General features: G+C 35.6%; 1 protein-coding gene across 2 annotated transcripts in view; it reads left to right on the forward strand.

Annotated features, from left to right (window-relative positions):
• The window catches only part of SYNE2 (spectrin repeat containing nuclear envelope protein 2), a 297,544-nt gene that overhangs the window by 263,028 nt on the left and 15,140 nt on the right, over positions 1–19,376 (forward strand). For both annotated transcript variants that reach the window (XM_023502825.2, XM_031952701.1), the window contains 9 exons: positions 3,500–3,662; positions 10,007–10,194; positions 11,460–11,610; positions 12,289–12,471; positions 14,615–14,752; positions 16,136–16,330; positions 17,361–17,643; positions 18,214–18,282; positions 19,198–19,337. In XM_023502825.2, coding sequence (XP_023358593.2) covers positions 3,500–3,662; positions 10,007–10,194; positions 11,460–11,610; positions 12,289–12,471; positions 14,615–14,752; positions 16,136–16,330; positions 17,361–17,643; positions 18,214–18,282; positions 19,198–19,337 — 1,510 coding nt within the window. The remainder of the gene's footprint in view (positions 1–3,499; positions 3,663–10,006; positions 10,195–11,459; positions 11,611–12,288; positions 12,472–14,614; positions 14,753–16,135; positions 16,331–17,360; positions 17,644–18,213; positions 18,283–19,197; positions 19,338–19,376) is intronic.

Raw genomic sequence — 19,376 nt, forward strand, 5'->3', positions numbered from 1 at the left:
TTTCTCCTTTGACCAGTTTATAGAGTGAGATCTATCAATTATTGTCTCTTCGTGTTCCTCTTATTTGTATAGACTTCTACTTGCACATTTCTGGTACATAAGATAATTGTATTTTTTTTTTTTCTCTTCCCCCCATCATATTATTAATCTTTCTATTTTTTTTTTTAAGATCAATAAGGGCCTTCTGCCTAATTAAATACCCTCTATGAACCTAAATGATGATAAAGTACAGAAGGGGCATATGTATCATTTCCCCATATTAGAATATGTTTACATTCTATCTATTACATTTTGAGCTTGTTTAGGACCTTATGACTTCTTATTCTTGTTTACCTTTCAATATTTCTATTAACTCTTGAAAAACTTCAAAGTTTTTATGGATTCCAGTCTTGCTTCTTTATAGTGGTGAAGTCTAATCATGTATTTGGCTAAATCTGACTGTGACTCCTTTGTACTCTAAATTCTTTCTGATTGCTTGTACTACTTTTTCTTTGACATGGAAGCTCTGAATTTTGGCAATAATGTTCCTGAAAGTTTTTGTTTTGGAGTTTCTTTGAAGAGATGACTGGAAGATTTTTTTTCTATTTCCATTTTGCCCTCTTTCTAAGAGATCTGAGTAATAGTCATATTTCAAGAAATCATAAAAGACAAAGTTCTTTCTTTTGGCCATGATTTTCAGGTCATCTAAGTAAGTTTCTCTCTTTAATCTGTCGTAGTCAGTAGTTTTTGCTATGAGATAGCTTACATTTTCTTTTATTTTTTTTTCAGACTTTTGATTTTGTTTTAATATTTTTTATTACTCATTGAGTCTTTGATTTCTATTTGGACCATTCTAGTTGAAGAGAATTTGTTGCTTGGACAAAGTTTTGTACTTCCTGTGCCAAACCATTGATTCCCTTTCCAATTCTTTTTTTCCATTTTTTCCTCTAATACTTCAATTTCGTTTAAATAAAATTTTAACTCATTAATTCTTGTTTCATCTCTTTTAGGAATTCTAGTTGAATTTGTGTCCAAGCTATGTTTTTCTTTGAAGTTTCTTTGAAACTTTTTTAGAGTTCTCTTCCGAGTTCATGTCTTCACTGTGATAATTTGGATTCTTAATTTGTTTGCTCATTTTTCCAACCTTCCTGACTTTGTGATTTATATTAGATTCAGATTCTGTGTACTTCTGGAAGGAATGTCAGGACTAGTCTCTTGTCCTTTTCTTAGGGAAAGGGCTCAAAGGGACAGCTCTGGTTAGAGATCTGCAAATTTTCAATATTCCCAGGGCAAAGTCTAATCATTATCTACCATTGTGCCTCCAGACTAAGCTATGAAAATCCCTTACCTGAATTTGAGTCTGAATAGTAAACTGTTTCTAGACTGAGTTCCTATCCTGAGTCAGTTAAGAAATCAGCTGGTTCAGAGGGATGAAGATGCGGGCTTCCTATTAGTCTGAGATTCCTGTCTTGATTATTCCTTTGCTGTCTTCAGACTGAGTCAGACCCATATCTGAGACTTCTTTCTGCTCCTAGGATCCAAGCCCCATAGTTTCTGAACTTAATTGATTCTGAATTTGGTATACACCTAGGTCCTGCAGTGCCATCCCATGTATAATTTCCCTCCTCAGTCTACCCTGGCTCCTTGATCTTGAACTTCACAGTGATGGACAAAGCTGTTTCCTTTACCCTGCAGAAGGTCAGGATGCCCCCCTTCTGGGTTTGAGATCTCTTATCTAGGTGCACAGCTTCTCCCTAAGCTGGAATGTTTTTCCAAAGCACACTTCTAGCCAGATGCTATCCCCAGCATTCACAAACCTTTATGTTTCTCTAGACAGATATGGGATGGAAAAGTTTCTGACTGTGATTTTTAATCTTGGATTTTTCCATCAGCATTTAGTCTCATATATTTTCTAGATGTGTTTGGAGGAATGAGAATGGTTGTTTTGGGGAGAGAGGGACTGATGCTGGAGGAAATTTGCTATACTTCTACTACTCAATAACTTTGGCTATGCCCCCTGGAATCATAAAGATGAAAAAGAAAAAACTAATAGTTTTATAGAACTTATTATATGCCAGGCACTGTACTAAATAAACACTTTACAATTAATATTTCATTTGGTCTTCCCAACAAAACTGGGAGGCAGATGCTATTATCATCCCTATTTTACAGATGAGAAAACTGAGGTAAATGGAAGTTAAGTGACTTACCCTACATAGCTAATGAGTGTCCCAAAGTTATATTTGAACTCAGATGCAGCATTCTATCCATTGTGCCATCTAGCAATCCCCAATCTTAAGAGCTGGAAGAGATCTAAGAGAGAATATATATAATAATATATAATAATAATAATATATATATATATATATGCCCAGTGTCGTTACTTTGCCTTTTGTTTACCACAGCAATATAACCATGCAGTGCCATGCCACGCAAATTGTGAAATAAGGGGATTTGGTGATTGAAATTCCCAGGTCTCTAGTATGGTCCTTTCCTTTTTCACCTAAATAAGCATAGTATTATAGTAGGGCGTTTCATGAAAGCATTTTATTGAACATAATTTGGAATCCATTGACTGGGAGATTAAATTATTTTTCTTTCATCAGTTAGTAATTTCTATGGAAAACAAATTAAGATGTACTGGTATTCTCACTGAATATACTGAAATCCTACATGTTTCTTTAGACTTCCATCCACTGAATTATGCCCAGTGTGACAGGAAATAGGCAGCATAGAAATCCACACTGTGCTTGGCTTGTGAATGCTCTTTGCTTTTCTGACTAATACAGATGTATGATAATAAGATTGCTCAGGATGCTTCGGCAGGTAGAGTGTACCTGGTACAATCAAAGTCAGACAGGGGTGCCCAGTGCTTTGCTATTTAAAGGTTAATTCTTAAAACTCAAAAAAAGAGAATGGATGGGCCAAATCCTGCCGAGTGAGCACCTTATTCCCCAGGTCACTTTTAGTATTTTGATCACAGACATACTGGTGAAGAAAACCGGTTTCATCAGTGATGGCTTAATCATGCTTACAAACTGATCAACATTTGGGGGTGAGAAGAAGTAAGCAGAAATCCAGGGTAGAAAAGGTTGGGGGGGAGGGGAAAGAAGTTGAGGAAAATGGCGTCATGTCTCGTCTATACAGTTGCTATGACTACCCTAGACAACATTATCTAGCCTAACTGGCCCCTCTCTGTGAATCATAGGATTTCTCAGTAATTTGTCTGACTGTACTAATTCTTTTAGTCCATTAGGAAAGCAAGTAATCTATTAGAAATTTAACATCTAAATTCTTTCCTTTATCAAATCCTCTTGTCCAATGGATTGTTTTTGCAGCTATTGAAGAGACTATTTGGTATCCAGTTTTTCATTAATTCAGGCAGCACTGTCTGGCTCAGCTGATCCTAAGACTAATTTCTTTTAACTTCCAAAGCCTTGGCTGGCGTGTTCCCTCCATCTCTAAATGTTGGGGCTTTTTTATGTCGCCTCTCTTTTTTTTCCCCTGTAAATACATTTAGGGTGAAGAAACTGAAGGAGACCTTTGCTTTTATACAGCAATTAGACAAAAACATGAGCAACCTTCGAAGCTGGTTGGCTCGAATTGAGTCTGAGCTTTCTAAACCTGTTGTTTATGACATCTGTGATGATCAAGAAATCCAGAAGAGACTTGCTGAACAGCAGGTGGGAAAACTGACAATTAACTGTCTAGAATGTAGTTCATTTTAAATTTTAAAAATTTGTTTCAAATTATTTATTTCTTTATAACCTGTAGCATAATGTTTGAATGTTCATATATCAGAGAAAACTTAACCACATATGCTCATATATGTACAAATCACTTCATTTTCTGGGGTACAGTTTTCTCTGTTAATATGCAGAACTGCATTCTATAAAATATAGAACTTGATTTTTTTTTTTTTTAATAATGGCTGAGAGAATTTAGGGACAAAATCATTTTGAAAGACTTTGAATCTAATGAACCCTTTTTCCCCTTCTAACAAATCTTCTTTGGATCTTTAGACATATTCTCAAGTGTGTTTATTAATCAGTTGTGACAAAAGTGGCTGGAAACTTGTTTGGACCATTAAAAAAAAAAAAACATTTATTATACATTTCTTTAAGGCAATCATACATGTAGCTCGAAAAACCTTTCTGGTCCATCATGATCCTGACTATCTTCCCAAATGTACTCACAAGTATGCTTACATTCCCTCATACTCATATAGAGCCTGAGATCACTGTTGTGAAATTATAGATTTAGAAGTAAAAGGAAACTTGCAAGTGATCTAAAGAAACCAAAACTGAGACCAGGCAAGGTTATATGCTTTATCTAATGTTAAACAGGTAGCAATTACCAGAGCTGACATTTGAACCCAGATCTCCGGACTCCTGAAACCAGTATGTTTTCCAATAATTTCATCCCTTCTCCTTTCTGGAGAGATAAGATATCTTTTTAAAAAGTTTAATGATTTTCTGTCATCTTATTTTCCTTAGCCCTGTAGATAGCTTTGGTATGGCAAAAAGTATGGTTAGTCACAGATGAGCATTAATGTTCATCACTGTATTAAATCTTCACCAAATTTCACTTTCACAAAAATGTTCGTGGCTTCTTCTTATGAGTCAAATGGTTAATACACCAGGAACATGCTCAGATTTCCAAACTACTTAATGATACCAAATAGATCAGATCTTTATATATCAAATTTTGGCAGAAAGCACGGCATTCATGAGTAATATTAATTTTACTTGAGGGCTGCTAAGCTGTATAAATGCCTATTTTTACTTTGCACCTACATTATTGGAACAGGTATTATGACACAATAAAAAGCATAATGGGTTTGCCTTCAAGGTAACCTGACTTCAGATCAAAGCCCTGTAACTTACTACCTATGCAACTAACACAAGGTTTTGTGGACCTTTGTTGATCAACTATAAATAAAGAAAAAAATTGGAGCAAATTACTTTTCAAGTGCCTAAACCGACAATCCAAGGGCAGCTAGATAGCACAGGATAAAGCATCAGTCCTGCAGTGAGGAGGACCTGGCCTCAGACACTTGACACTAACTAGCTATGTGAAGCTGGGCAAGTCACCTAACATCCAAAAGAATTAATTTTTTTAAAAAAAGAAACCTATGATCCAGTGTGGGTCATTTATTAACATGTGAGAATTGCTTCATTGATTCTTTTGTAAATAGATTTGAGCAAGTGTTTTTTTTTTTTTATTTGACTGTAAAATGATGGTTATAAATAATTTTCCAAATGGCTTAATACAAAATTAAATACACATTATAAAATCTAATGTTCTTCTCAAGTTTGAATAGATAACTTTCAGGTGACTGTTTCTCCTTCATGTAATTGTCTGCTGAATTACAACTAACTTCATCCCTTAAATGAAATAATCTGAGAGTATATTAATAGACATAACCCTGCTACTGTACTAGTAGAATGAATAATTACATCAGGCATTTTTTTTTTATTATTTTACTATTTTTCTGGCTCTTAAAAAGAGGACAGACTGGCCATAGGTTGAAAACTTGTCATTTTTTCCCAAACTTTTTTACAAGATAAAACTTGATTAAGATGTTTCAAATGATGTCTCCAAAAGATTATATCAAGTGTTGTGCTGTTGTCCTCTTTGTTCTTGAAAAGAAATAATTGTTGGGGCAGGTAGGTGGTACAATAGATAGAACACCAGCCCTGAAGTCAGGAGGACCTGAGTTCAAATCTGGTTTCAGACACTTAACACTTCCTAATTGTGTGAACTTGGGCAAGTCACTTAACCCCAATTGCCTCAGCGAAAAAAAGAAAGAAAGAATTGTTGTTGTTCATTTGTGTCTTTGTGACTCTATTTGGGGTTTCCTTAGCAAAGATACTAGAAGGATTTGATATTTCTTTCTCTGGTTTAATGTACAGATGAGGAAACTGAGGTAAGTTGGGTTAAATGACTTGCCCAGGGTCACACAGCTAATAAGTATCTGTAGTTGGATTTAAACTCAGAAAGATTTCTTCCTAACTCCCAACCTGACACTGTATCCAAATACTGCCCAAAAAGAAATAATCCAAAATCTGAAACTAGTTTTATGATCCTATTTTGAGACATAAGATCACAGATTTAGAATGGAAGGGACTTTATAGGTCCTCTAGTCCAGCACCCTCATTTTGCTCAAAGAAAACTAAAAACAAGAAGAGGTTAAATGATTTGAGTGATACAGGAAATTATTCTTCCTCAGCGCTATCCACTATACCTCACTAAGCTCTCCTATTTCTTTTACCAAGAATTATAGAATTGGTTTTCAGTGCTAATATCTGTATACAAGTTAGAATGTTCTTGAGTTAGAACTTTAAAAGGCGATGACAATTTATCATGTCTTCATGATATGATCCAAGTCATGGCCTTGTCCTCAGTCCTGAAAACTAAGGAATTTTTTATGAGCATATTCATTTATGTAATAAATAATTGTAAATACAATTATTCATCTAAAATATTTTCTCGATGGAATAATAGAAAATATTACACTATTGCTTTCAAAAATAATTGGTACATACCCCTTTAAGGGGTAAGCACAAAAGCAGTTTCCTCTATTCCAGATTTCAACTCCTAGTACCTTTTGGTCTATATAGCTCAGAACTTTTTTTTATTGATGGGCTTGCCTCTAAAACCTACTTCAAATCATCACTGTAGAGATGAGAATGACTTTATGAAAAGAGAAGTTACCTTCAGTAACTAAACCTTTTTAGATGGAGAGTGGGGGTGGGATCACAGTAGATCTACTTTAAATTAATTTTCTTTCATTAATGAATAGTGTTATGGCTTAGCTAAAAGTTCATTTCTAGTTTTATCATGAAATGCTTTGCATGATTCACATTTATATCTTATTTCCTACTTTCTTTTTCCTAGCTGCCTTTTCTCTTTTATTTTCTTCTCCATTGATTCTTCCTGGCTAGCTTATTTTCTCTAGTTTCATATCAACCCTTGAACAGACCTCTCATTATGACCAATCTCCTCCCCTTCTCTTTTCACTGCGCAATTGGCTATAATATGTATGGTGTCATATACAACTAGATTAGAAAAACAGTGGCCAAGATAACCATTTCAGAAATCATGTGCAAAGGGCTTTTTTTCATAACTTACAGTAAGACTTCTAATCTGTCTCTGCTCTTGATTTCAAAGTTGTAGTTCGGAAGCAGATTTTTGCATAAAATTAAGGGAGTTAGGATTGACAGGATCTGATGATACTGACAATATTGAGCTTAATTTGGTAAACCAAGTAAAACTTAGAGCTTAGATTTTTACAATAATGTCAGCAAATTGATTTTTACATGTTTCAAGGTAAATATTCTACAGTACTATATCCAATAAGACATTTTGTCATTATGACATCTTTTTTTCAGAATTCTATTTTGGAAAGATTTGTGTTTATTTTGTTTTATTTTTTTTAAGATTTTCTTTTTTAAAATTTCTGTGTTCTACATTCCCATTCCTTGTTATACACTATGTATCTCAGTTTTCCTTTTTCTCTTGGTTTACACAATACAATTTATGGTAACTGCAGAAAGATGCTTAAAAGTTAGCTCTTAGGCATATGAATCCACAAATTAGTGTCCCTGAAATGAACCTGCAACAGATTTTACCCTTGCTGTGGAAATTAATCCTATGCTAGACTCAAGAAAAGCTATTGATGCAACTCAAAAGCACTAGACTTTTAAGATTGTATCTTAATATATTAAGTATGATGAAGTAAAGTGCTGTGCATCAACAGCATGATATTGGCAAGTTTAAAAAGACCTTTGAATTCTATGACCTGGCAAAGACTGTGAAGTTAGAATACCCTTTTTAAAAAAATCTCTTATAACCTTACAAGATTAAACAACTTCTGAGAAATATTAGCCTGAATAATTTGTCAGATTATTTATCAAAAGGAATAAATTGGCTAAATCATCATATTAGTACTTAGATCATATTTTTTGCACTGATTTCCTGATTTGCTTTAGGGAAGAGGGATAGCTGAAGGGACAGGTTGAGTGCATTTATCAAGATCTGTGTTTTAAATCACAAATGATTTTTTCTTAATAGACTTTATTAATTCTATTATTCTACCCTCCACAATACTCAGTCTGATGCACAAGGAGCCAGGTTATATTAGCAAACAGACTCAAAAGCAAAAGCACCTCTTCCTCATCACTTTTTCATCCAATCAATTGCCATTGTTAAGTCTAGTTGACTCTGTCCTTTCATCTCTCATACCTCAGCACTTCTTACATGCGGCTTCCATCATAGTTCAGGCCCCACATATTTCCACAGAGATTGTTCTGATAATGAACAATTGAAAGAACAGTGAATTTGAATGGTCCTGATTTCAAATCCCAGCTCTGCCAATTACTACCTGTATGACTTTGCACAAATCATTTCACTCTAAAAAGATAGGGATGACATTCATTTCAGTTGTTTCAGTAATGTTTGATCTTTCATTGCCCCATTTGGAGATTTCTTAGCAAAGTTCCTGGAGTGGTTTACCATTTCCTTCTTCAACTCATTTTATAAATGAGGAAAGTGAGGGTAAAGTAACTTGTCCAGGATCACACAGGTAGTAAATGTCAGAGGTCAGATTTGAAAGCAGGTTTTCCTGACAGTAAGGTTGGTATTCTACCCATTGTGCCATCTGCTCCTGGCCCCTTTAAATCTATGATTCTAAATCACTCCCCTGCTCGAAACTTTTACTAGTTTCCTGTTACCAAGCTGAACTTATATTTTTATGATCCAGGCAGAAATTTAAGCTCTCTACACTATGGCTCCAACTTACTCTCTAGCCTTACTCCCTTGAATGCATTTTACCTTTAAACCAGAGTGAATCATTAGCAATTCCTGAACTTACTATGCCTGGGAACCAGCACTCACATAAACCACACCCCCCTTCTTTATCTCTGGCTTTCTGATTTAAAAGAGTTGAATCTGATTTGAATCTGATTTAAGGGTCATCTTAGCTATTGCCTTGTCTATGCTGATTCCTTCCCATCACATCTCATTCCAACACAAGCTATTATTGTTCTTGTTCTGTTCAAATGTTCCAGAGAATTTGTCTGATTGCTCGATTGTCTCATTTATTGACTACGATCTTTTATGTTTCTTTGGGTTCTCTTCTCTTATTTACCTTCTGTTGGTAGGAATTGATGAAAGCTCCTGGAGAATAGAGACTTTTTTATTTTCAATTCTGTGTCTTTAAGGCCTTAATTAGTATAAGGATTTCCTAATAGAAGCTTAACCTTAACCAATAATCTTTCTTTTTCCTATAGCTTTTTATTGACAAAACATATGCATAGGTAATTTTTCAAATTGACCCTTGCAAAAACTTTTTATTCCAATTTTTCCCCCTTCTTCCCTCCACCCCATCCCCTAGATGGCAGGCAGTCCCATACATGCTATAAACATGCTTATCTAATAATCTTAAAGGAGTACATGCTCTGCACTTTTGAGTTTCTGGAAATTGATTATCTAAGGCACTGAGAGATTGAATGGTAACCACAGGCAAATCATCCAGTCATTCTGACTTTGCCATCCCTGATTCCACTGAAACCCCTGGGATAGCGCAAGCAACTCAACAAGCTTCAAAGTTGTCTTAAAGCCCAGCTTCTTAAACTGTGGATTTCATAATCAAATATGGGGGTCACAAAATTATGATTTCTTATCAATAAATGTTTGATTCGTATACTTATTTTATAAACTTATATCATCAGAGTCACATAAAAGTTTCTTGGACAAAAAGAGATCATGAATGAAAAAAGTTTAAGAAATCCTGCATTAAAGATAGAGAGCCAAAAGAGTTGCCATAAGTCTAGGAGAGGTATCCACATTCTCCTCTCTATCTCTAACCACCGTTGTCAGCGAAAAAATAGCTGATGCCAGAAAAGAAAATATACCAGTGAATTATGTATCCATGTAAGAGAAGTATGGGGGAAATCAGAAGTGTGGGGTAGGAATGTGTTTTTGATGCAAATCACTAATTTTTTTCCCCCTTTCATATTGACAGGACCTACAACGAGACATTGAACAGCATAGTGCAGGGGTAGAGTCTGTATTTAATATATGTGATGTTCTGTTACATGATTCTGATGCTTGTGCCAATGAGACAGAGTGTGATTCAATACAACAGACAACCAGAAGCCTAGATAGACGGTGGCGAAATATTTGTGCCATGTCAATGGAGCGGCGAATGAAGTAAGAACTTTGAAAATATGCCTTGGTTTTTTATGTCTAGTGAGCCAGATGTTCTTCCAGAGGACTCCTTCCTACCCCAGGAGCCTGGAGGAATTAATGCCTCATACTTTACTCCTGGTATGGGAATTATTATAATAGCAAATAGAAACCAATGTGTATATAAAATATTTAAGAAAATGATTTAAGAAAACTCCTTAGTCTTCTTTTTTAAAAAATAAAATCCATGAACCTAGATTTTATTCCTTTACACAGTATGATGGAAAGAATACCAAAAGGTCAAGCAAGTAGCAGAATGAATAAGAGCACTTGCCCTCAGATAACTAGCTGTGTCACTCTGGGCAAGTCATTTAACTCCTGCCAGGGAAGGGAAAGAGAAAAAAAAAGAGGAAGAAGGAGAGGGAGGGGAAGGTGGAGGAAAATAAAAGAATACTAGAGACTTTCCTATTTTAATTGCAGCTCTACTGTGATCTCCAACTGGGATCCTATGCAATCAATCCCTGTACTTTATTTTCATCTATAAAAGCTACAGCTAGTATACAAGAAATGGTCAGAGCTCTTCAAAAGAAAGAATACAAGTGCTTTGAGAGTTGTGGTTATTTCATTTTATCTTTGTATTCTTAGTATAGTGTCTGGAACCCAGTAGATGAGGCACTACAATTGACACAAAATTTTTATTTTTATTTCACTTTAAAACAAACATTGGTGTCTTCTCTGTATTTTCTTTGCTTTTTGAATAATGGGGGGAAAAACCACATTGAGTTAATTTTGGTCCTTCAAAGTTAAATTCTGGATCTTCCAATGTTAATAATTGTTTATTTGATTTATTAATTGAAAGGCATGTTAAATTGAGAGAGTTTTTCTATGAGCAGCAAACTTTTGTGGCATAAATGTTATTCCAAAAAATAAAGGAAGGTCCAGGAGAAATAGGAGCAGTCCTAAGTTAAGAGAAAAGAGAAGGTCTTTCAAATATAAGGCTGTGAAAAAAGAATCTATTTTGTTTTTACGTATTTTTAAAGTTCTTTGGTTGCCCTTCATTTTTCTATTTGGTATTTCCCCTTAAACCTATTCTCTCTCACCTGATACATTGAACCCTTCCTCATAATAAAGGAAAATTAGCCAACACAACAACTGTGTTTAACGTGTAACCTCATCCTACCAACCTTTCAATCAAGAGGAGGGAAGTTTGCTTCGTTATCATTTCTCCAGGATTGAGATTGAATAATTTATTTTAGAGAACTAGTTTTGGTTTTTTTCCCCCCTACCAGGATTGAAGAAACATGGAGACTCTGGCAGAAGTTTCTGGATGATTATTCCCGCTTTGAAGATTGGCTGAAATCAGCAGAGAAGACAGCAGCCTATCCAAACTCATCAGAAGTGTTATACACAAATGCCAAGGAAGAGCTGAAGAAGTTTGAGGTAGAAACCTCTTATTTAAAAAAAATAATAAATTTTATTGCATAAATTTTCTCCTGGTTCTGTATCAGATAATATAAATCTTACTGTGTTTCTCTGAAATCATCCCTTTCATCATTTTTATAGGACAATAGTATTCTATTGTATTTAATAATTTATTCATCTATTACTCAATTGATGGACAGCATCCTTTACACCCTCAATTAGGTAGAAACTTTTCTGACCTAGTACTTAATAGTGATCCAGTCTGAACAGAGTTCTCATTTCAGGTAACAGGACTTAATCTAATTTCTCATAATTTTATATATATATGATCTGTGGTTCATGATGTTTATAGGGGTTGTTATGTGGGAGCTAGCTTCTAAAAATCATGGCATGGGAAAGAAGGCAGTCTCAGAATGAGCAAATCTGTTGTATAAATAAATCCACAAAGTATCAGGAGCTTTGAAAGAATACTTTTATTGAGAAGACTGTAGTAAATATTTGCTATTCCCTTCTGCCTCTGATAGATACTGCTGGTTTGTTGTTCAGATGTCCAGCTAGTTTTATGTAAAACTGTTTTTCAGGGACATGAATAAACATGCCTTTTTCTAATTGTGGAAAAAAATCATCCAAATTTTTCATGTGAGATGGAGAAAGTACTTTGAGGCAATTTTGACCAATATTCTGTGTGTGATGCAGGCTTTTCAGTGGCAGATTCACGAGAGACTCACTCAGTTGGAGCTTATCAATAAGCAGTATAGGCGACTTGCTCGAGAGAACCGCACAGATACTGCCAGCAAACTGAAGCAGATGGTTCATGAAGGCAATCAGCGTTGGGACAACCTTCAAAGACGAGTCACGGCCATTCTACGGAGACTCAAGGTAATCTTGATATCACTTCAACTATATACAGACTTGTGTCTTTAAATGGTGCAAGCTGCAGGAAAAAAGATAGATTTATGGTCTGTTGAATAACCAGAAGAAATCAAGAATTCCAAGTAAAAATTCAAGTTCTTTTAAAATGACCTGCATATTTTGAAGCTCTAAATTTAAAAAATGAGTATGAAAAATTAGTTTACTTTAAATTAAGGGGAAAAAAATTAAATAGAAAAATTTCAAATCTTAATAAATATCATTTTTAAATGGCCTACACTTTTCCTTTTTTCTTATACATAAACTGCAACCATTCCTTGTCTTCCTATGTGTATCATTTATAGTCCCACTAATTAGCAACTAATAGCTCACATTTATGGAATTCTTTAAGATCTGCAAAGTATTTTATATACATCGTCTCATTTGATCCTTACAACAGCCCAGTAATAGTCATTTCAGTTAATTTGATTTTTTTTATGACCTCATTTAGGGTTTTCTTGGCAAAGACACTGTCATTTGTCATTTCCTTTTTTTTTTTTTTTTGCTCATTTACAGATGAGGAAACTTTGATTAAGTGATTTGCCCAGGGTTACACAGCTAGTAAATGTCTGAGACCAGATTTGAACTCGGTTTTCCTGACTCCAAATCTGATATTCTTCTTTCCACTGCATCACCTTAGCTGCACCACCAGTGAGAGAGTGCTCTTAATTATCCCCATTTTACAAATAAGGAAAAAGAATCTGAAATTCATCAAGGCAATGAGATTTATCCATGATCACGGTGCTAATAAGATGCTGTGGCAAAATTTGAACAAGACTTTTGCTAATTTCAAATACAGAACTCCATCCACTTTTCTCTCTAACTAATATTCAGCCTATTTGTGCCAGCCATGCCCGTCCTAAGACTTTTGGCCCCTGTGTTGTCAGAAACTATTATACTCGTATTGGTAAGATAGTTCCAAAATACATTTCTATAGTACACATCTATTTATGATTACACTACTTTCATTTTTGCATTAAGGGATGTGTTTTTGACTCAGTGGCCATCTGTAGATTATGAAAGGTAATGGTGCACTTCCCTTTTAGTCTGATAAAGCTTATTTTATTTCAGATATCTGAAAAAAAAATAGGCAATTTTATATATTTTTTAAAATATCCACTTTTGACCTCTGTCATTCAGAAAATTTAAAATGTGGGAGTTTGAACTTGGATTAACAGAATCAGAAAGTGAAATCATCACATAGTCTCTGCTCCTGTATCTAAGATCCTAATTCTTTTTTTTTTTTTTGCTGAGCCAATTGGGGTTAAGTGATTTGCCCAAGGTCATACAGCTAGGAAGTATTATTGAAGATCATGATTCTTTTTTTTATTTCTGTATCTAAGACAGAACTTTGCTAAAACTTTCCTGGGAAGATAAGAATCTGCCCTTTTTAAAATCTTTGTCTAGAAGAAGGGATTCCATAGCTCTCCTTTGTAATCTATTCCCTTTTCAACATAATGCTTTCCATCTGAGCTTATTCCATTGTTACCATTGAAAATAGGTACCATAAAATTACTGCATTTACAACTGCAAATAGATTAGTTTGTCTGCCCTTGTTAGTTGAGGGGACATTTTTAATATTTACATTCTTATCCTTTCTCTCTGAGAAGGTATGTTCAAAGTTAGAGTAGTGAAAACACCCAGTGAATCAAAGTTACCCAATATTTGATCACAGAGCAATCATTTAGCAGTAATATCAAAGCTGGAAGGGATCTGAGAGGTCTTAGGCATATCACTCCTAGACAGTCAAATGAGGAGCTTGTTTTAGGTGGTATCTAAAACCTTTTTCAGTTCTAAGTTCTAGTGTTATCTTGTTTAGCCTTTTCTTTTTACAATGAGAAACCTGAGGCCCAGAGAAGGAGAGTTTATAAAAATCATCCATTTAATGCAGCAAGGGAACTAGGGAATCATTAAACCCAATCCTTGCATCTTACAGTTGAGGAAACGTGCCTCAGAATTAAAGGCCATCTCCCTCTCTCCCTAAGAGAATGGTCTGTCTTACCAGGCCTTTATTTCTACAATCATCCTCTAGAGATAGTTAAAATATGGATCAAAGATACCATGGATCCTAGCTGAGCACTTAAAATGCATCCTTTTGTTCTCATTTTTGTAGCATTTTACCAATCAGAGGGAGGAATTTGAAGGGACTCGCGAGAGCATTCTGGTGTGGCTCACGGAAATGGACCTGCAGCTGACAAATGTGGAACATTTCTCCGAGAGTGATGTGGATGACAAAATGCGCCAGTTGCATGTAAGCATTGTTTGTGAATGTCCCTGAAGCTGGCCAGGGGTGCCCTGGGCCAATCATTATGTCAGGACTTGATTTCAGATCCAATTATCAGAATCCAGGCTGCTCCCAGAGCTGCTGGGTTGTCGTTGTCAGAAAGTTGTTTTTTGCTGGGAATGAATTGTGGTGTGATCGCTGTTACGGGGTTTTGGTTTCGTTTTTCCTCTGTTGTGGAAAGGAACCACATCTGTGATTGCATCCATGTAGGAGGCTTCTGATCAGGAAACAGACCCTCTAATGAAGTTTACCCAGAAACATCCAGCCCATACATGACAGAGGCAGAATTTAACCCAGCTCTCCTAGATTCACTATCTGTTATGCTAAGGCTGCTTCCTATCACCTTTATTAGTTGCTGTACAGTCACTCAATTGCATTCAACTCTTTGTCATCCTGTGGACGCCAATCTAGTCCATGGGGTTTTTTGGCAAATATACTGGAGTGGTTTGCCATTTCTTCCTCCAGGGGATTAAGGCAAACGGGATCACAGGATCACACAGCTACCAAGTGGCTGAGGCCAGAATTGAACTCATATTTATCTGACTATAGGTCCATTATTCCATCCACAAGATAATAAGAAATATCTTTCTAATTAGATATGAGAAAAGGCCAAGTGAAATTTCTTATACAATTATAAGTAATAACCCTTATACATGTGAATCAATGAAATGACATGGTCAACATTGAAGACCCACTAACAAAATAATATGGGATAATAGCTTCTACCATTGTGTGATTAAGGTATATAGTTCCCCCCTTCACATAGTGCTGTGTCAAATATGAATGCTTTCAAAAATGTTTTAAATAGAAAAATTTCTAAGTGAGGGATTTTTTTTTTTTTTTTTTTAACATAAAGAGGGGGAGTATTTTATTTTAATGTTTAAAAAAACATTTTTACAAGCATGTCTCCCTCCATCTCTCCCCCCCCCCCCAATTAAACAATTAAAAAACAAAGATAATCCTTATAATAAATACATGTAGTCAAGCAAAACAAACTCCCAGACAGGCTATGTTCAATAATGTATGTGTCAGTCTGCATTTTATGTCTATTCTCCCTTGGGAAGAAGGTTGACCATGTTCTTCCTCTGAAATCATGGTTTAACATGGGTGAAAGGGCATATTTTGGAAGCAGAAGGAAGGTTTTTTGACTGTGGGCCTTATTGATAAATTTCATTTTAAAATGTAATTAAACTTAAATGTAATTAATATTGATAAATTTAATAGATCAATTTCAAGTTAAAGAAAAGGTTTTGATTTTTTTTTTTTTTTTTTTGGTGGAAAGTCCAGAATAAGTCTCCATTGGAAAATATTTTAAGAAGTCTCTTCTTACTCTTCTTATATTCTAAACAGGGTTTCCAACAGGAAATTACATTAAATACTAACAAGATTGACCAGTTAATTGTATTTGGAGAGCAGCTGATTCAGAAGAGTGAGCCTATGGATGCTGTATTGATTGAAGATGAATTAGAAGAACTTCACCGGTACTGCCAAGAAGTATTTGGCCGAGTGGCCCGATTTCACCGACGGCTGACCTCTCACAATACAGTAAGAGAAATGCATTTGTTGTAGACCTTCTACAACAGACTTGAGAGTGGTTCAGAATTGCTTGTTTTTATTTATAGGAGTTGAAAAGATATCTAAGTATCAGTTTGTTTAGGACTTTACACATATAAATTATTTTGTTTAACAGAATATGGCAAAAGATCCTAGTTTCTGTTTTATTATAGTTCTGGAGGGCACTGCCATTCCCACCATACCCTGCATGCCACTCCAAAACTACACTCATTTTCATGCTAGACAAATAATGGGAAAGTGACAGTTGTAAAGTACACAGAAATATCAGTCTTTTGTTCAGTGCTATAAAGATTTTATTGTAGCTTTTATCTGGGAGATCTTTAATGTTTCATGAATTTCATCATTTAAACAAAATCACAATATGCTTTTGATTGTGGTTGTTTTGTGCTCCCAAAGAAGGCCCATAACTTTTTAAAAACCCTTACCATGTGTGTATATTTGCCATTTATTTTTTGAATTTTCTGATTCTTTGTTCTCTTTTGAAATGATCCTTAAGCACATCAATTTGCAAAAGTAGCTTCAGAACAAATTCCATTTTTTTTTTTCTTTTTGAAAATGGCAGTTGAGTACAAGTCATTGCTTAAAAGTGCCTACTTAATCTTGATGTGCTGAGAACATTACTTAATGTTCTCGCTTAAAAGCACAAGTAACCCTTTCTTTCATTTCATTCTATGGACAGTTATTTCTCCCCTCAATTCTCCCCTCCCCCCCACAAGTGTAGCCACTAAAATTACCCCACAGTTCCACCTATTTTAAAATCTGGCATTTTCCATCACTTCCTTCCTATGACTCAAATGAAATATAATAAAGAGAATGAATTTGGAAGTCAAGTAGTAAAATTCAGCAATGATAACTTCCTGGTTACAATTACACTTAAGTGATGACATTCTGCAGCAGGAAATCTTTCTCTCAGCCCCACCCTATACCCAACAGTTGAAATCATCTTCCTATATTGTTCTTCAGCCTGATCTGTTTCATTTTTTAAACATCTATTCTTTAGGGATTGGAAGATGAAAAAGAAGCCTCTGAAAATGAAACAGATGTAGAAGATTCAAGAGAAATACAGAGTGACTCTTGGCACAAAAAGGAAGTGAATGAGGGACCATCATCCCCTCAGTCTCTTTGTCATCTTATGCCTCCCCCATTGGGTCATGAGCGTTCGGGCTGCGAGACCCCTGTCAGTGTGGACTCTATTCCACTTGAATGGGATCACACAGGTGATGTGGGGGGCTCCTCCTCTCATGAAGATGATGAAGAAGGACCATACTACAGTGCTGTGTCAGGTAAAGGTCATAAATCTTGAGAGAAGATTTACCAGGGTTCCTGGAACTGATAGGTTTGCTTGGATTTTTTTATTTTTTATTTTTAAAAAGCCAGCTGACATTGCCAACTCTTCAATTATCCAAGCACTGATTTTCTAATTTATGGATTACCTAGCCTTTTTACCATTTCATTTCATCCCATTTGCTCCGCTCTACATTGTGGCTTTTTTTGATTTTTTTTTTTGGGGGGGGGGGGGACTTCCTACTTTGGAGAATAGAAAGGGGAAAGAATCAAAAAGTAAAAATTCAGGTCCATTCTTTACAGAAAGCCACTTGCTCATTAGCTATGGTTAGGGAAGAAGTTGAAATAGGGTGTTTAAATTTTCTGTCTATTTCATTTTTCTGCCCCAACCCAATCTTCCCACTGCTATGGATAATCAAGAGTTGGCTATACTATTGGAGTTTTGTTATTTTTAAATATTCTTTATCAAAAGGATGGCTTTCCCTTTTCAGCTAACAAGAGTTCTGCTATCTTTAATAGTCAACTTTAATATTTTATTCAGTGAGGAAAATGACATTGTTCTTTTTCAGATGTAGAAATCACTGAAAATCCTGAGGCATATCTTAAAATGACCACAAAAACTTTGAAAGCATCTTCTGGTAGGCTTCTGCCAATGCATGTGTCTCAACATGGCAACATTCCTGTGGCGCACGCTGTGTTCCTAAACTTCTATCACATGTCATGTCTGACTTCTTGCCTTTTTGTTGACATCATGTCCTTGACCATGGTGTATTTATGCTGCGATACTACTCACATTTACTCACATGTGCATTAGCAAATCTTACAAAAAACAGAGTTAAGTTCAGTACCCTGCATATTTCATTTCCTGGGCCTATGCAGGTCAGACTTTAGGGGAAGTGGAAGGGGTTTCCTTCACTAGTGATCTGAAGTCTTTAAGCATCTCCCTGGTGGTTTGGTTTAAAGCTATTTTCTTGCTTATGGTGATCTCCTGGGAAGAAGACTTGGAGTTGGGTAGAAGATACTAAAACTTAAACTAAAACTTAGTTAAACATAAACAATATAACTTCTCTTCAGCAATGAAAGGTGTGATTTTCCTTAGCAGGTCAGCAGGATGCACCCGAGCCAGGGGAAGGCCCTTTGATAATTCCAGCCAGAGTTTGACATTCATTACTCTTTTGATCCCTGAAAGACCACACAAACATCCTCACTTTAGATCAATTGTCATTGCGGGCTAATATCACAACTGGAGACCCCAGCTTCTAAAACTGCCAACCTCAGCAGCAAATTTTGTGTTCCGTCCCATCCTGACAACATTCCGTGAAAACAATGTGCCACGGCTGCATGACTCATCTCATTCCCATTTGGGACACTACTGACCTTTTGCAAACATGCATGCTTTGCAAGGAAAGCTGCAGAACTCATTTTTATGCCATAACCTGATGCCATGTTACTCATAATGCTTTTTTTTTTTTTTTTTTTTTTTTTTTTGGTGCAATTATGTGTCACATCTGCAATGAAGAGAAGAGAATATATATTATTCCTGTTTGTTTCAGGTAAATCCATTTCTGAGGCTCATGGATGGCGTACTCCTGACAGCCCTACTCATCAAAAACATTGCTACAAGCAGACTGAAGTTGATAGGAATGTACTGCCAATCACTCCTGAAACAAGCATCCCATATGAGCCAGAATATGTAAGTCTTCAGCTTGCTTCTATAGCTGTAGAGTAATAG

Source organism: Sarcophilus harrisii, chromosome 2 (assembly GCF_902635505.1).
Source record: "Sarcophilus harrisii chromosome 2, mSarHar1.11, whole genome shotgun sequence".
NCBI lineage: Eukaryota > Metazoa > Chordata > Mammalia > Dasyuromorphia > Dasyuridae > Sarcophilus > Sarcophilus harrisii.